This window comes from Erpetoichthys calabaricus, chromosome 1 (genome assembly GCF_900747795.2).
Source record: "Erpetoichthys calabaricus chromosome 1, fErpCal1.3, whole genome shotgun sequence".
NCBI lineage: Eukaryota > Metazoa > Chordata > Cladistia > Polypteriformes > Polypteridae > Erpetoichthys > Erpetoichthys calabaricus.
The window spans coordinates 173,763,778-173,783,333 of record NC_041394.2 but is presented as its reverse complement, the minus strand read 5'-3'; the positions used below and the strand labels follow the sequence as shown (position 1 = coordinate 173,783,333).

Genomic DNA, 19,556 nt, shown 5'->3' with positions numbered 1-19,556 from the left:
CCTCTTTAAATTTTCCTTTTGGATTGGACTAAGTTATTCTGAGGAATGTGGAGAAGGCACTAGTCTGCCTTTCTGTTCTGACCTGTACAAAACAGTGAAATAGGGGCTGTGAAATGTATGGAACTGCTGATGCCCACTGATGCGTATTCCTCTCCTAGGAGCTCCTGGCTGCATTTGCTTTGAGTTGTATGCTACTAGTACTTCAAGGTACTTATAGCTGGGAAAGTTACTGTTTTTACTGGGAAAGTAACATCACAGACCATCCAAATCAGGGGAGATGGTACCAATATAACCAATGTTTCCTGCAGGCTGTTGAAAAACTGGAAATCAGATACATCCCTTCTGTGCAGACAGATGAAGATATGGTTTTGTCTGTCAGAGGCAGAATTCGGGCAGTGTTAAAGAGCAATGACCAAGGACCAAGGAGGTAGGTTGCTGGAAACATGTTTTGGGTGGCTGAGGTTAACAAAATATTTAGAAGGAATATCTTTTTGCTCCCGCTCTTCAGCATGAGGTTGAGATAGCCTTGACATCCTGATAAGGTTTGTAGAAAGAGCCATAACAATAATGGTCAACGTAATCATACTGTATTAGTGATGAATCTCCTCATGTACCTGAGTTTCATTCTAGTTTATCACTTGCATCATGAGTGTTATTCACTTGTGTCTAACCTCGACATCTGTCATTATGGCTTTTGAGTTTAGATAGGTGGAGAGACCTTGTCCTTCAGCATTTCCATTAATATTAGGACCTTTAAATAACATACTCAGTAAGGGTGGGAATTGCCAGGGATCTACAATATACTATTACCCCAATAGTTGGGTCATGATACAATAATATTTTCAGATTTTGCAATATATTCATTATTAATTATTTTGGTACATTGCAATTCCCTTTTCAATTTGACTGAAATTTAAAATGAACTTTTTGCTTACAGGAGTAATCTATTACACCTGATATTACACCCTGATTCATTTAATTCCACTAATATTTATCAAAGTGCACTACACAAGTCCTTTTGAGTGATGAATCCTTGTATTTGTACAATGGCTATTAATTGAGATGGACTGTTTCATATTTAACATATTGTTTGAATATATGAAATATGTATTTCATATTCTTGGGGTTTCACACGTATGTTGCCATATGGTACATGTATACCTATAACTTGATGTTTTCTAATAAATTATGAATCTTTTATATACAAGCAATACATGCTAAATGCTATTTAGTTCTCAAATACTAATAAAAGCACCAAGAACTGGGTGAAAAGTCCTTCGATGCTTTGACTCCATTTTTCTCATGTTAAGGATATTGGGAATTTTTTCTTTTGGTCATAGAGATTTGTTGCAGTTCAGGCTGAGAAGAGTTTTATCCAAGCAGGAAGGGAGCAAATAAAGTGTCCAATAGAGCAGTGATTTTCAAGTTCAGTCCCAGGGGGTCTGCTGTGGCTGCAGGTGTTTGTTCCAACCAGTTTCTCAATCAGGAACTACTGTTCCCTCTAATTGATTTCATTGTTGAATTAGGTGGACTTTTTATTCTTGTCTTATGTAACATTCAGAAAAGCTCAGTAGTGTGAGATTTACATTTTTAAGAAATTTGTAAACATTTGTACTACAGATTTAAATTCTTAGCTATCTTTTACCATTTGTCTCTATTCATTTTCTTTCTTTCTGTGGAATTTCCAAGCTTAATTTTATCCTACTAATAATAGTTAGTGACAAGCCGAGTTGACGCTAGGGCAAATGAACCTGAATGCTGAAAGGCTGCAGCTACTTCAGTGTCATACTAATCAGCAGTTTCATTAGTAAATAGCAGCTTAAATAGTGATAACACCTGGACAAGCACAATAAAAATGGTGCTGATGATAATGATGAAGATTAAGACCTTAAAGTATACTTAAAGCATTAAATCATTCCCTTGTAACAAACATAAATATAAACAATACAAACCTATGTTTTAATTTCTGGATTGACACCAAAGCACAAAAAATTGGAAATAATAGTTTGGTTAAATTAGTTAGGAATTTAGTTGAAGCAGACATTGGTTTGGAAGAAAACCTGAAGCCACAGTGGGCTCCCCAGATTGAACTCAAGAACCACTATGCTAGCCATGCGCATTGAGACTGGGGTCTTGCAGGACACAATAAGAAAAGTTGTGGACACGGTAGCTTTTCATTCTCGAGCAAGTGGTTGATGTTGCAATCACAGGGCAAATACAGTATGACAAATTACCTAAAATGGCCAATAATAACTCCAGTAAAAATTTTGCTTCTTTAAATATGATCAGAAACCACTTGCATAATAAAAATGTTTCTTTGCATTAAAAAAACTTCAACAGCAGATACTTAAAGTGAACTGAGAAAAAGGTGCTGAGAGATGTGGAAAGGATAATCAAAACTGACAACTGGCAAAGTAAAAAGACAAGAAAGTCAGATTTGTGGACCAGGTTTTCACTGATTTGCAGACTCAGGTGAAAAGGAGGTGAACGTTCTGAGCTATGACACATGTGACAGAGTTGTAAGGTACAATAGGCAGGAATGACTGAAAACACTTACAGTGGAGAGAGCTATGGCTCCCTTCTTGCAGACCTACCACAGTACAGCTTCTTTGTTACATCAGCACACTATCTGCACATATGTGCACACACACACACACACACACACACACACACACACAACATAATTCAAAGATCATATTCAGAATTTAGAACAAAGCTCCTCTGTCTAAATAGTGAACTTATTGTTGTAACTTATGAAAATAATATGCATGCAAAATCAATACATTATTAGTAAAAACATCTTATTTTTAAAAATATATATATACTGTATATATAAGATGCTAGTAATACATAAATAAATCTTTAATAACACCATAAACAATAGTACAAAAGCTCAGAGCTGTATAGGGAAAAAAATTATGGGATAACCCTTATCTTGTACATACGAGATGTTTTCATGTAAGTATTAGATATTTTCACGTATGTACGAAGTAAAGTTATATTAAAAAAATTACAAAAGTGCACTTTGGGTATCCCATCATTTTTGTCATTGAGCGGTTCAGAGCTTCCATACAACAGTATGGTGGAATGTTATAAATAAATATGTACATTTTGCTGTTCAGTGCTGTAGATTTGGCTGCAACAAGGGATCTATAGTGGTAGAGTTGCAATGAGAGAAGTTTCTGGGGCTAATATTGTTTTGCTCCAGAATGTGGTCAAGATGAAGGACAGGAGCTTCTTTTTCTAACTCTCCAGTCATGCAAAACTACAGGGCCACTCTTGAGTAATATCCACTTCTTTGGTTTGCTTGATCCAGTACTTAACTAAACTGGGGACCCCAAGAAAGGTTTAAACAACAGCCTGCACTAACACATGACCCACATCTAAACTGTGAGAGTGATCAGAGCATCAAGTATTCCCATTTCAGCTGTGAGCAGAGTTTTTTGTTTGTTTCCTTTTTCTTTTTTTCTTCTCATATTAGGCTCACCAGTTCCTAATGGTGAAAATGTCAAGCTTATGTTGAAAAAGGTTGAAATAAGGATGCCTTTATTGCTAAGAAACTACTGTTTTAACAGAGAGCAATGCATGAAAGGCTTTTCTGTTGCATTACTTTCCTCTGCTTGTGTCTTCAGGTACCTCTCTGTTTATGCACCATACTTGCCCCTGCTATCTGTGGCTTCCATTGCGAAGATGGAAGAATTTGTGAACAAAGATCCAAGCCTGCAAAGTTGCAACCATGAGTTGGAGCGGCTCAAGAGGATGACTAATGAGTTGATGTTCCTACCTGCCCATGTACCCATGGAGCTACTGCTGCTTGACTGCACCCATACCAATCAGGTGAATTTTGTGTCTCAGAGTCATGGTGAAAAGAGTGTGTGAGATCTCTAAAAGACTTGCAAATCAGGCCAGAACCTTCATCACCTAGCCCACGCTGAACCAAAGCAAGCCCCAAAAATAGGGAGCTAGGCTTTAAAAGTTCAAAATACAAAGAAAGTTGCACAATATATCAATATGTCTCAGAAGTGAAAGATAAACCATCAAATTCTGGCTTACTGGGACACGTCACTTAAAGATTCTTTGTAAACTGAGAGATTTGTTTAGCAAAAATAGACAAATAAAGCAAAATACACAAAAAAGCAAAAAAAAAATTGCTTAAAAACACAATCAGGACCAAACAGGTCCCAATACACAATCTGAGGCCAAAATTTAAGAAAACACAACACCAGATAATTCAAAGAAACTGCAATATTCACACAACTCCAAATACAAACTCCATCTACTATCTCAGCTTCCTCTTCTCTTTCCTAAACTATCCAGAAGAAGGGTTCAGGAGTGATGATGTCACCAACAAAGTGATGGAATGGAGGCACACCTTAAAGTTACAGGAATTACAAACATAACAAATAACAAAGGTATGAAAAATGATGATTCAGAAATAACAATACAAGATTAAATGCTCATAAATTCAGACACAGCATGGTGGCACAGTGGTAGTGCTGCTGCCTCGCAGTAAAGAGACAAGGGTTCACTTCCCAGGTCCTCCCTGCGTGGAGTTTGCATGCTCTTCCTGTGTCTGCGTGAGTTTCCTCCGGGTGCTCTGGTTTCCTCCCACATTTCAAAGACATGCAGGTTAGGTGGATTGGCGATCCTAAATTGTCCTCTGTGTGTGCTTGGTGTGTGGGTGGGTGTGTGTGGGCTGGCACCCTGCCTGGGATTTGTTCCTGCCTTGTACCCCGTGTTGGCTGGGATTGGCTCCAGCAGACCCCTGTGACCCTGTGTTAGGATATAGCGGTTTGGACAATGACTGACTGACTAACTAAATTCAGACAGTAATACAGTATAATACTGAACCCCCACATTCCAGTCTGAATGAGAACTGTAGCAGCAAAACAGTTACTAATGCAACAGCGTATTATCTCTGAGGTTCAAGACACATTCATATTTGTGTGCACAGTCCAATAAGAATATGCTGTCATGAAGATTCACATCCATACCCTTATACTCTCACATTATTTCATAAATGGTTGAATATACATTTACATTGACTTCTCTAATATGAAAGCACAAATATTTAGGAGTCAAAATCTGTTTCAATGTTTAGTTGTCCCCAAGAGTAAATTAAAACTTTACAGAAGCTCAAGAAAAAATATACATATATTTTACTTTCTTGTTTTGCATTCTTTGTCATTCACTCTGCGTTTCTGTTTTCAGTGGTTGCTAGACCGCACTCAACATCTGACCAGAATCATCATGAACAAAGTGGTGTCAGACTCAGAGAAGATAAACCGCAGCATCTGCCATCAGTATGAGGAAATCATGAGAAAGGTGACTGGACCTATCGGCTCCACTGAGGAACTGGTACAATTGCAGAACTATGTCGATGAGCTGTGGAGTGGAGACCTGCTCCGGATCAAGGTTGGTTTTTCTTGTGTTTGTTTCACAAAATACATTGTGTTGCATAAAGAGGCTTTTGCTCTGTAATTTGTTTTCCATTGCTGATGTTGCTTTCGATCAGTTTCTGTAAGTCAGTATGGTCCATGTTTGTGTTAAATGTGAACTGCTGTCATGACTGAGCATGTTAAGAGGAGTGTGTATTCAGAATTTGCAAAGCTATCAGGAGAATGCAATAGCACAAGTGTGTTTTTGAGTTATTTGGAGTCTGCATTGATTTACTCAGCATTTTCACTGTGCTTTTCTCAATATGACAAATCTGAACGAGACAAGAGCATTCTTCATTTGAAAAAGCATTTGTTTTGAAGATGAATGTGTGAGTGTGTGTCTTGCATGGATTCTCAAGTGCCTGTGCAAATGCACTTTACATTTATTTTCTACTTTACTACTATATGTTTCAGCCACACAGTCTTGCCATGTATTATAGTATCCCCTGTAGTGGGAACTCCAGAGTCCCAGTCCACAGTGGTTACCAGCTTAAATAATATGAAACCTGTCTTGTGACAGCAAGATCTCCCAACACAATTTATTCGGCTGTTTCACAGTCCTTACCTGAAACAGCTGTTCAGCAACACCAAGACATCAAGAAAACTCTGCAAATTTTCTGGAACTCACAACTCATTACATTTCATCACTCTTCACATTAACTCTTAATTTTAAATTATTGTGATATATTTTTATTGAGCAATTTTTTTCAACTTGATATGTTTATTTTTTCATGCCAAATTCTTCTCACTAAGTTATATTTTTCTTCTTTAATATACATGTAATGACTTCATGATTGTCTGTAATACATTAATCTATACATTAATCTGTTTTTTTACAATACACATTATTTCCCCCAAGGCATTCATATTTATCTTTTTAATTTTTTATCCTGTATATTTTTTTAGAAACAACTGGAACTTGCTGCCACCAACATTCTGTTCCTAATGGGTTGCACACATCTGTCAAAGGAGGACATCATTCTGAATGGCAACACATTTTCTTGGCCAGATCGCATAGTGCCTCTCATGAAAAACAGGTACTGTAGTAACATCAAATTTGGCACTCGTCATTTAAAAAAAGCTGCAGCATTGGCAGTGCCTTTCCATTAAAAATATATATGAATACAAGAATGGTACACAGCATTAAAAATAGAGAATGATATTAGCACTGATGTACATTATTTAAAATGGGCACTGATATTAATGATGATGTGCTTTTGTAAGAGCATGTTAAAAGTAAGCATGACATGATTTAATGTCAGAGGTGATGTTGTCAAGGGGTAAGTATTGACATCAAGAAGAGTGCAGACATTGACATCAGCAAGGGTCTTATAAGCAGTGATGCATTTAATTAAGAGTATTTAATAAGCTATACAGTAGTGTACAGACATGAAAACATACATTAATGGAAATTATCATATAAATTAAATAGTGGCATTATTAATGGAGGTGTATCTTACCAAATAAGCTTCAGTGTACAATATTCTAAAGATTTATGTTTTGGTCTCTTTATACTCAAATTGACCTTCTGTTTTGAGGACAAGCACTAGAAATGCCTCAGATGTCAGATTCCTTTGTAATGATGACACCTTCTATCCCATAATGTAGTAAAACTCGCCTACAGAGAGAGCATGATAAGGCAGTGCAAAGGCTTCACCAGAGACAAAGAGAGTTCTCACAGCGCATGGCAGAAGTAGCAAAATTGGTGAAAGGATTCCAGCGGCGTGACCGTATGTCAGAAGCACAGCAGTATGTTGAGCAGCTGCAAGGGATTAGCGGCACTATCCAGGGCTTCATTGAAGAGGTAACATTTTATGACAATCAACCTTAATAAAAGAATAAGTGTCTGTGTAACCATCTGATTGCTTTGTCTCTGTCATTCTACTTGATGTCGCATCATAAACATTAACACTGCTTTCGTGAATAACTTACCAAATGGCATATAACACTCATTACATGATGCACTACAAACATTAATGCTGAGGTCTACATTGATTATTTAGATTTCAACCCGTCTTAAACCGGTAGCACAGCTAGTTCACTATAGTATGTCACTGCCTCTGATATCATTAGCTGATACTTAGATACTTATATATTGGGCACAATAGTATATTTGTAGGCAAACTATGACAATGCTATACTAGACTATACACTATGGAATGTGAACCTGGGGAATGAACAGGACCACTTAGACTTTACTGTGGTATTATTTGTACTCTGAAACAGAAAGGGAGTTGTTAAATGTTACTATCAACTTTTTTTCAGTCAGCTTTAATGGGTCACATGAAGTAAATTTTGAGTAAACTGACCAAGGAGTCAGATGTATAGTAGTGCGTGAAGTGTTCTTTTTTTAATTAAATGTGGTTGGAACTGTTTTGTCTCTGTTTTAATATATCCTGCTCTGTAGAAAAAGCAAATAAATCAGGAAGAGGTTCTGCTGGACACTGGTCAAGTTGGCTGTTACCCTGAGATTCAGGAACTGCTCAAAGCCAAGGAACCCTATGACCAGCTATGGTTAGCAGCTCTCAGCTTCAACCAAAAATATGAAGAGTGGCTGAATGGACCCCTGCTGCAAATCAAAGCTGAAGAGGTCAATGAGCAGGTGAGAATAAGTGAAATGAAGGTTCTTCAGACAAGGACATATACAACATACCCCAAAGATTTAGGGTTCAAAGTCCTTACAGGGAACAGATATTTAACAAGATAAAGAAAAAATTCCTAAAAATCCATAGGGCATTTGAAGGTGAGTTTTTGATTTTGTCAACATTTTTTTATTATACTTTATTAATCCCAAAGGAAATTTCTTGGTTTTTCACATACCCCTTGGGGTCAGAGCGCAGGGTCAGCCATTGTACAGCACCCCTGGAGCATTTGATGGTTAAGGGCCTTGCTCAAGGGCACAGCAGAGTAGCATCTCTTTTGGTAGTGACGGGGATTCAAACCAGCAACCTTCGGGATACCAGCGCAGATCTTTACCCCCAGAGCCACCACTCCACCCTCATTGTAGAGATTGTAGAGATATTTGACACAGAATTCTTGACAAGATTCTCAAAATTAACACTGCAGGGAATATAATGGTATAGAGATCACTGTATGGGACCTGTGTAATAAAAGAGCTGCATCAAGAAACTTGTAAATATACATCGCTGCATGTAAGGATTACTAATGTACTAAGAAACTTAAAAATTAAAGATGTGCTGCAGGGAAATCAGATGCATAGGGTTCTCTGTAGAGAACTTAAATAGGCAAAGATCTCAAGAGTCTGCAACTCTGTTAAGTGCTTCATAAGTATTCATCCTTCCAAGATAGTATGTAACTATGGACGGGATGCCAGTCCATCATGGAGTATGCCCACATTATTTCCTCGTGAAATGAGTCAGCAATGCTATCCACAGTGTTTCAGAGCTGCACCAGAAATATTACAAACACCATAAAGAATAATATTCAAGAAACTCAAAGTGGAAGCACTATGTCTTTGAATAGAGAAAAGCCTTTTGAGGTGGTTTGTGTATGCAGTGATACTAGTAACCCAAGAGGTGTATAGGCATGGTCCACCAGATGATGATCAATGGCAGATCACATACATGCTGACTAGACTAAATCTCTCTTTTGGCTTGAATTTACAATAGGTGGAGCTGAAGACTGCTGATAGGAGTAGAGCAGCTTGGTTATGCCAGCTTGGCATGCTGCCACCTCAGCCCTCACTAGGATAATTGAATAGAAAGTGAAGTGAAGAAGCAAAACACCACTATTCTGTATAAACAATTGTGGCCCTAACATGTTACTTTTAAAGTAAAATGAAGAGCTCCAAGGATGTGCCTATCAGCTTTCCTAAATGTATTTATTAAACTTTCCAAATTGTACTGATAATATTGTCCAGTGCTGCAAAGAATCAAAAGTCAGTTCTTGCCTGTAACTTCACATGTACATTTAACGGAGCATATTATTAATAATGGACAGCTCAAGCCTTATCTGGAGTAATATGTGCAGATTTGGTCTCCAGACTACAATAAAGGATATAGCAGCACTAGAAAAGTCGAGAGAAGAGTGACTAGGCTGATTCTGGGACTATAGGGGTTGAATTATGAAGAAAGACTAAAAGAGCTGAGCCTTTACAGTTTTAAGCAAAATAAGATTAAGAGGAAACATGATTGAAGTGTTTAAAATTATAAAAGGAATTGGCATAGTGGATCTAGACTGTTACTTTAAAATGTGTTCATCAAGTACATGGGGACACTTGTTAAGGGTAAATTTCCCACAGACATGAGGAAATGTTTCTTTACAAAGAGAACCATAGACACATGGAATAAGTTACCAAATAGTGTGGTAGACAGTAAAACATTTTGCTGTCAAAACTCAACTTGATGTTATTTTGGAAGACTTAAGTGGATAGGACTGGTGATCTTTGTTGGACTGAATAGCCTGTTCTTGTCTCGATTGCTCTAATTTGTTTCTGCTAATGTTTTAATTTGTTTTACCCTTCTATATAATATAAGAATGATTTTTGTGTTTTATTGAAAGGATGTGTCTGGTTTTAAAGCTGGTTATGATTTATTGTCATATTCCTTTCCCAGTGTTAAAGTAGCCCATTGATAATCAGCTCCCAGATCTGAATGGACGTGAATTAACAGTTTTCCCTTAAGACATACAGGTAAAATTGTGTTACAACGAACTGCCAGGGACCTAAAAAATATTTTGTCGTAATGAAAATTTTGTTGTATTGAGATTCTGTGTTTGTCACTATAATGCTTTCTTTAACTTGCGTCCAGGCGTTTGCAGTCATTTCAATAGCTCCTTTCGCGTTAATTTTAATCTCCTCCTGTCTACAAGTTATGCTGATGAGAATTTTTCTCAGCATTTCCTTGTGATAATACACTTTCAGAGTGCGAATGATGCCCAAAACCAATGGCTGAAGCACTGCTCTGCAATTGGGTGGGAGGAATTCAACGCGAACATTATCTAAATGCGGAACCATGTTGTGGGCAGCACAGTTATCAATCAGAAGCTGAAACATCCTTTTCTTCTTCTTCATATTATGAGGTTTCTGAACTCTTTTGGGAGCTCCCCACCCCCCACCCAACTGGAACGACACGCTGAAGTGCGTCCCGAAATGCGATTGCTGCGTCTGTAGAAGATTTTTTGTCAGTTGCCGTGGCAGGGAAACAGCAGGCTCACAGCACTGCAGTGAGGCGCCACAGAAGCGAATCGTAAAAGATAAGGATCATGCTATAAGTCCCTGTCTCGCACCCTAAAACATGAGGCTAAGTCTCAGTACTTTAGCAAAACCACCTTTATTCAGCTTGAAACAGGAACAGCAGGGTTTTTTATTGTAGTGTGATCTGCCACTCTCCTATACTCAGACACAGCAGTCAGGCAGGGTCGTGGCCAGGTTAGTGGCCAAGTTATACTGTGCCCTGCATTTACAATGTTCCTTGCATCACACATCGAGTTTGCTTTGGCGGAGAAACGCAGCAGAGCTGTGAGTCTGCTGTTGCCTCGGAAACAGATAAACAGTCTTCCACAGACACGGTGATCGCACTTCAGGACGCTCTTCGGCATGTCATCCAGTTAGGGGAGGTCCGAAGAGAGTTTAGAAACCTCATATTCACCTTGAATGAGTACTGCATTCATAGGAATGTTTCTTGAACGAGCATCACTGAACCACATAAAAACGGCTTTTTCTGCATCTTCAAATGCAGCAGTTCGCATACATTTGCAACCCGAGATTTTTCTTCTTTTTTTTTTGCTCGGCCTTTCAAGAAAGTTGACAGTGTCGATGGTGAAATTCCAAATTCACTGGCAACGTCTTTTTTCTTTTTGCCACAATCAAGAGCTGCAAAAATGTACATTTTTTTTTCTAATATGAACTGTTACATTTTTTCGTGTCTGCTGTTTCTATAGGAGGGTGACAATGAGTTAAACTCCAGTGGATGTTTTTCAAATGTTGACGAGTAAAAAGCAAAAGGTATCACTGAAAACCACTGAAAACAAAAACAGCAAAAAAACAGTATGAGCAAAGTCCAAATAAAGAAAAAAAAATTACAATGTTTCTGTTTGGGGATCGTTGTGCACAACTGAGCTGCAACCACAGAACTAACTGCTCTGTGGATGATTCATTCAAGCATTTCAAGGTCACTTCGTTGTAATGAAAGCATCTGCTGAATGTACTTTGTAGTAACAAGATTTCTATAGACTTGTGTCATATGGGGAAACTGTCAGGACCATAAAAATACTTTGTAGTAATGAAAATTTCATTGTAAAAATATTCGTTGTAATGGAATTTTACCTGTATTTTCATTTGTTCTGACATCTCTTTACTGTTTATACTGTTTCAGAAATTTGGCAGACAGTCTCAAATAGAATATACCGATAAATAAACTATATAGAAGACTTTAGGGAAAAGGAATTCTTCACAGACTACGATGTAAAGAAATGCACAAAGGTCAGAGGATAGTGAGGGCCCTGCAAAAATAAAAGAGCAACACAAAACTGTATAGAGAATGATAATGATATCTATAATACCACTGGCAATCTGAGGAACTTGCAGAACTCTAAAAGAAAATCAAGCACATACTAATCTCTGCAGAAAATCACAAAGATTCGCTCCTCTTTTTGGAAGGAGAGTAACTCACTTTCTAAAATGTTTCCATGTTTCCCATATGAGTGTGGCTTTCCCTCTGCACAATCAGTCATGCCAGGAGTTCCTTTATGAGGGCATATGCTATATAAATGTAATGAATTATTATTATTATTATATGCTGCTCACCATGAAGTAAAAATGTACTGCTTGTCTTCCCTTTGCTCTCATGAGTAAAGGACCTAAAGCACTTCCAAGAGCAGAGCTCCGGTAGTAAAGCATGAGAGACAATTATGAGAAGAAAAAATTAGCCCACGAAGATAGATAGATAGATAGATAGATAGATAGATAGATAGATAGATAGATAGATAGATAGATAGATAGATAGATAGATAGATAGATAGATAGATAGATAGATAGATACTTTATTAATCCCAAGGGGAAATTCACATACTCCGGCAGCAGCAACATACTGGTAAGGAAACAAAATTAAATTAAAGAGTGATAAAAAAATGCAGGTAAAACAGACAGTAACTTTGTATAATGTTAGAAAATGAAAGACAACATTATGGATTAATTCCCGGCTTTTGATATGGATCACTTATTCTGTAAACAATTATAGTTTACGATTTCCTTCTTCAGGTACAAAGTTTGTGGAAGAGCTGCTATAAGCTGACTAAAGAATTATACCATCCAGAGCTGCACGGACCTCTAAAGGTCGCAACTGCTATCAAAACAAAGCTGGAAAAGTTCCGGATTAACATGCCGCTCATCAACGCCTTGTGTTGTCCTGGAATCAAACATCGACACTGGAAGCTAATGAGCCAAAAGGTAAATATCTATTCTGTGCTCCAAACTGCTTCTTTCCCTATACTACTTTGTGATCATGTGTGCTGGCCTAAATGTCTTTTTTTTGGTAGAAGTGCATCCTATATCCTTCTTTCTCTTTTGAATGCAATGCTATGTACCATACTGTTGTCAAGGTACACATACGATGGATAAGTTTCAGTTATGTTTGGACTTGGTGAAACAGCCCTCCTTACAATATTTATGCTGGTATTAGTCCCCTGAATTATATACTGTCCCAGCTCCATATATACACTATATAATATGGCTAAATTAGTTGACCTTGCCTTGTATTTTCATTGGAGTGTCAGCTATCCTCAATTTAATGTCACTTAAGTCGCAAGGTGCTTGTAATCTTATATTTTCTTGAGAGTTGGGATAGTGACACCCTGTTTTGCACTTAAAATAACTAGGTTGGTGATATTTTCATTGCAGCTGCTTATTTTGCTATGTTTTCATCATAATACCCATGTTTTTTTCACTGTCATTTTAATTTCTTTTTCATTTTCCTGGTGTGGGAGGTTGACATGTCTTGTTTGATTTGCAGCTGCACTCTTTTATTTATTTATTTCTTTTTTTTTTGAGAAATGGGTATTAGAGACCAGTAGCTTATTCTCAGTTATAAGAGGTTGGTTTTGCAGGAGCTCCCCAGCGTACATACAGTCAGCTGCCAGGTTTGGCTGCTTTTGTCTCAACATAAACAATGAATAAATGAGTTTTCAGGAAGCTTTACTGTCTCAAATGCCCTTGTAGTGCCTCCTTTGACAGAGTTTAATTTCATACACTTCATTAGTATGCTAGGGACTATCTGCTGGAACTAATTTCAATATGATGAGCTTTTAATGAATAGTGTAAGGGAGACGGATTGCTGCATGGCCCAGGCAAAAATATGCTGCTATTCAATCAAAACCACTTTCCACGTGATTGATCGATTTCTAGATTCCTCACATTGAATTTCAAATTTGCCACTTGCCTGTATTGTTTACCTCTGGCCTGGAGGGAGCTTTTGCTTTCATGTGGAGGAAACCAGATTTATTGTCATAGTCTTCTGATGTGAGTGTAAGGGGGGAAGAAAGCTAGTACTGGCATTACCAGTTGGAATAAGTGTACACCAGCTGGTGGGTAGGCATAGATTGGCGTGCCGCAACCCTGTTTATATCAGGGGAACTCTGCCATTGACCATTCCCTCCATTCATCAGGTTTCATTGTGAGAATCACATCACTTGATCCTAGTCTCAGTAATTGAAGAGTGCTATTACCTCTTAAAATATTTTTTAGAAATATCCACCTTTTCTAAATAATGCATCATCACACCCCTTAGGTCTACTGTTTGTATACTGTAAATCTGTTTCGTTTTGGAAAAGTGATTTTTAGCTCAGCTTAGAGAGGAAGGGTTCTGTCCTCAGGATTATGTTTGGAGCTTCTTTGTGATCTGTATATGGACAGCTAGACTTTTAACAAACATAGGCAATTATGTGATTCCCATGTTGACTGACATGGTTAATTATTGCACATGTATCAATATTGTAGTTGAAAATTTATGATATTAGTGCTAACAAAGTCAGCGCACCTAACATATAACAATCTTTTTTAAAAAAATGAGGCTGTGTTCAAGCTCTCCGGTTCATTATAATAGTTGTTTACTTGTGAAAATATCTCTGAAAAACAAGAGGCATCAGGAATGCAGCTCTGGAAACAGTAGTTGCCATACTTGGCTTGTGCCAAGTAGTCAGTACCATTCAAGTTTTTTTATTAATCCTCACTGAGCAGTTATTTCCAAGGATAAATTGCCTGCTAAGAAAGAATTGCCTCAGTGTATTTCTGCCATACTCACTCTCCCTGTAGGTGCTAGGTGTTCATTCATTATTACCACTTAACCCACTTATCCTTTTGGCTTATTACAGGTAGGCACTGATATTTTGCCTGAAAAGAGCACATCACTAAAAGACATTCTGCCCCTTGGCCTTGAGAAACACCTGGAGGAATTGGCCCTAGTGAGTGTGCAGGCCTCTAAGGAGTATGCTCTGGAGCAAGCACTGCTTCAGATGGAGCAGGACTGGGAACACGTACACTTTAACTTTGTGACTTACCAGGACAGAGGTGTCAGCGTGTTGGCAGCTGTCGACGACATTCAGGTGAGCACATATACAGCCTGGTTTAGAGTGCCTTTCCTTCCAGAGATCTTACCTCTCATCTGATGTGCTGGTGTTCACACCCCACTAAGTGTCTCCATTAAAATCCTTTGCAAATGTGTAGCTGTTCATACTAAGTGTACCCTCTTCTTCTCCTCCTATATAGCACATGTATTAAGAAAAGTATGCTCCACTTTGAAGCTTCTAAAATTCCACTATCTGTCTTAATTGCTTCTTTAATAAGGAAGAAATCATTATAGTGAAGCTGTTTACACATTCTGCAGTGGGCTGGCGCCCTGTCTGGGGATTTGTTCCTGCCTTGCGCCCTGTGTTGGCTGGGATTGGCTCCAGCAGACCCCCGTGACCCTGTGTTAGGATATAGCAGGTTGGGAAATGACTGACTGACTGACTGACTGTTTACACGTTAGAGCGTGCAAGTCCTATGTGATGTGTTTACAAAGAGAATCACATTACAATGGAACTACCGAGACTACACTGGGTATCGATGCTGCTGTAGAGCACCTTTACATGGGGGTAAACTCCTGTCCTCTAAGATAGCTATTCATACTCAACTTCATGCATTCAAGCCACATATTGGCCACCTGGAACTTGAACATACTGTAGCTACAGTGATTACTGACCAGCTGCTGGATTTGTTTTCGCTGCAACAGAGGTGCAAGTTACCTCAATGCCTCCCAAACATCTCCTTCAAGTTCTTAGTTCTTATGCAGAAAACTCTGCAGTTGGTATAGTATTAAGATAAACCAGGGCAGACAGTGTTTGTATCTTGTTGATGTCCATGTGACAATGATTAAATGAAGAAGGACTGAGGAAATATGAACTGTATTCCCCTAAAAATAAATAAAATCAACAAGTGTATTTTATGTACTGCTTTTCATGCAGGACATCATATTGAGATGTAATCCTTAAATGACCGGCAAAGGCTATCTTGGTGTATGTGATGAGAAATCAATCGGCAATCATTCTTATAGTTCAGTTTCATGGCTGTTGTCTTCTTCATTGTCTCCCAAATCTCTTTTTTCCCACAGCTTCTGCTTGATGATCACATTGTGAAGACCACCACCATGAAGGGGTCTGCATTCATCGCACCTTTTGAGGAGCAGATTCTCTCCTGGGAAGCCAGGCTGGTATTTCCATTTAGACGGCAGACATATCATTCTTATGTTTTACAAAAATGTATCGATACTTTATGGCTAGAACACAGGTTTGGATTGCAAACCACTCCTCGATGCACCACAGCCATTACATGTATTTTATAATTTCCATCAAAAGGTGGTCATTAGCCAAAGAATGTGCGCTATAACAAATACTGTAAAGGGGTGTGCTGTATTTAATAATAGAAAGAATGAGGTATTGAATGATTGTTATGTAATTGTAAATCATAATTTATGTTTGTTAAACAAAATATTAATTTAGTATAATTTTAAGCAGACCTAAATGAATAATTGAGTTTCAGTATGTGAATTGTGCAATGGTAGTCCTGCTGCTTTGCAGGAAGGAGACCAAGGTTCATGTACCAGGTGCTCCCTATGAGGAGTGTGCATGTTCTCCTTGTGTCTGTGTGGGTTTCCTCTAAGAGCTCTGGTTTCTTCCTCAGTCCAAAGCCAAGCAGGTTAGGTGGATTGGCACTTCATCTCATATCTTACTTATGCACCTGACATGCCAAATGAGCACTTACTGACAGAATAGTGACTTAACTGCATATTCCATTCATGAGTAAACCTATTAACAGGTCCAAGAAGCAAGAGCATGACATACACTTTCAGAGGTCGCTGAACAAAGGCTATCCAGTCAACCACTTTATCTGTAATGACTGATTTTTTTTTAATTTAAAAGAACTTTTCTGATTCATGTTATCCAAATTAATTTTTCATATATTACCACATACTATATTTGCATAGTTAGATCGGGACAGTGCTGTCTGAGTCAATCTGCAGCTTTGTAATTCCAAGACAAAAGCTTTAGATGCTTGCTTTAATCAAGCCAAAATGAGAGCACTGTAATTGCTGTGTCTCCCGGTGAAACACATCCAGAAAAGTTAAATTTAGACAAGGATTAGCTAAACAGTTGTACTGTATGTGAGAGCTTACATAATGCATGGGAAGATAAGCACAGGTGTTGGAGAACTGCCACATTCTGCATCTCTGATTTGTTGCTTTGTTTGTTGGCAGAAACTTATGCAGGATGTCCTGGATGTATGGCTTCGTGTTCAAATGGGCTGGCTTTACCTGGAACCGATATTTAGCTCGGAAGATATACGTAACCAAATACCAATTGAAGGAAAGCTGTTTGAGGCTGTAGATTTCATTTGGTAAGAATCACAAATTTTAAGGTGCATGTACTTGAACTTTAGTATCAAGTTCTCTCTTTAAAGATGCTATGTAGTACAAAGTCCAAGGAGTATAGACAGTTGGTTTTCCACTGATTAGATCATGAAACCTGGGTTATAATAATGTGGGTGTCGGTATAAGTGAAAAAAATTAAAACATGAGGATACTAAAAATGATTGGATCAAACTTCCAGAAAAAGAGCAATGGAACGCTGTTAACTAACTGAATATAATTGCACAAGGCATAGCATACACAAGGCAGGATAGTTAAACTAGAAAAACTTCAAGATAGCAGCACTTCCAAATACTGAGATATAGCAAAACCAGAGGCCTTTAGCACAATGTAGTAAAACTGCGTAATAGTGTAACTTCCTTGAATTTAATTTTCAACTGTTAAAATAGAAGAAAGTTTGAAACTCTCAGGATCTGACTCTTTGTGACAGTGTCTGGCCAACAAGATCAGGGTGTAAAGCTTGAGGATAGTACAGTCTGGCAAACACAGATTGTACAAATTGAATCTCTAGGTGTTATTCAGACATATTAGGATAAGAAGATACAAATTAAAGCTGCATGATGCTAATACATAAATGATCAGACTCATAAATGGTAAATGGTAAATGTGAGATCAGACTCATAAATGGTACACTGAGATGTAAAAGCAATGAAAAGTTAAAGCTGCAGTAAAATGTCTATCCTCACTTGATAAACCACATTTGATTGTGAAATTCAACTTGGTCAACTTCCTCTTGTCAGCATGAAGGAAACTAACATGTATTAAGTGCCACCTCACAGAGGATAGAAAAATAAAATGTAAATGTGAACAGACAAAACTTGTTGGAATATGACACTTCTGAGAAACATACCGGCTACTGAAAGTATCAGACCTCTAGAACTATACTTGATTAGACTAATGAAGCTTAACAAGATTGGATGTTTTAGAGAAATGCCTGTTTAATATTTAGATATGACAGGGTCAGAAATATCTAGATAAATATGCAGACTGCTGAAGCCTGCCACTGTTAGAAATTAATGGTTAAAGCTAAATTAATAAATAAGTTATCAAAGAGGAAATAGTTAAAGGATGGAAGAGATCTCTTAGATAGGCCAGTTATACCATGCGCAAGCCCTTGAGTCCTCACTCTAGAATAAAAAATGTTTATAAAGAGCAGATTCAAAAGAAAGGGAGGAGTATATCTATTGGTATTGTTAAGGCAGTTGTTGTGGTCAAACTCCCAATGATTTTAGGTGCTTAAAATAGGAATGACTGGGAGATGAATACCTAAAGGATTGGATAAGAGAATTGTCAGAAGCAATAATGTTCTAAACTGGGATAAGCACAAATACTAAAAGAACTTAGATTGGAAGGGCAAAAGAGATGTGAAGAATAGAGAAGAGAACAAAAGAGAAGCCAAGAACAAAACAATGGTCAAAACTGAAGTGAAATCTAACAACAATGTCTTTGAAAGTAACCAACGCTAGAATTCCTTTTAACAGAGTTTCATCCACCAAAGAATACTGAAGTAGTCAATCATGTGTGATTGTTGAAGTGCAAAGTGTGGTCATGAAAAACAGTTAGAAAATAGTCTAAATGATAACAAGGCCCAAAACCAATGATAAAATGAATTCTATATGCTACAAATCCCAGAAGGGGCAAGGAAAGTCCTCAAAATGAATTTATTCATAAAAAAATAAAGAAATAGTAGAATCTCAACCACAGTACAGTACACATAAAGACACATTCAGTAGGCAGCTTAAAGGAAGTGCAAAGCAGCAAGAAGAAGGCATGTGAATACATCTTTAACAGCAAATACAGACACTTAATGAGGTTCAGTAGCTATTAACTGCCTACTGCATCACATTTAAAATTATAATGCAAAACAAGGTAAGAAATTTATAGTCCAATTTTTTATTTGTTTTTGATTTAATGAGGCCTACTTCCAGGTTGCCTCAATATATATGAAATGCAAGCTAATGCAAAATATTGAACTCATAGTTACTGAACTTGAGAAGAAGAGGAGGTAGTTACCTTGTGCTGCGCTTGAGAATTGGTGGATCTAGCCCACGTGTCTTTAAGAGAGATAGCATGCACCCCGAAATTGGTGTGGGAGGAGAAGAAGAGATAGGAGCAACAACCCCAGAGTTTGAGGTGTCCTATCTTTTTTGAGGACCTCAAAGAACTAAACAATAACTCTAATAATTCTGAGGTGATAGGC

The 19,556-nt window shown here is 37.8% G+C and overlaps 1 protein-coding gene across 4 annotated transcripts in view; it reads left to right on the top strand.

Annotated features, from left to right (window-relative positions):
• Positions 1-19,556, top strand: part of LOC114656916 (dynein axonemal heavy chain 3-like) — a 139,874-nt gene that overhangs the window by 50,311 nt on the left and 70,007 nt on the right. For all 4 annotated transcript variants that reach the window (XM_051920071.1, XM_051920068.1, XM_051920066.1 and 1 more), the window contains 10 exons: positions 309-427; positions 3,633-3,837; positions 5,212-5,415; positions 6,345-6,475; positions 7,047-7,242; positions 7,846-8,040; positions 12,658-12,846; positions 14,766-14,996; positions 16,043-16,141; positions 17,186-17,325. In XM_051920071.1, the coding sequence (XP_051776031.1) occupies positions 309-427; positions 3,633-3,837; positions 5,212-5,415; positions 6,345-6,475; positions 7,047-7,242; positions 7,846-8,040; positions 12,658-12,846; positions 14,766-14,996; positions 16,043-16,141; positions 17,186-17,325 (1,709 nt within the window). The remainder of the gene's footprint in view (positions 1-308; positions 428-3,632; positions 3,838-5,211; positions 5,416-6,344; positions 6,476-7,046; positions 7,243-7,845; positions 8,041-12,657; positions 12,847-14,765; positions 14,997-16,042; positions 16,142-17,185; positions 17,326-19,556) is intronic.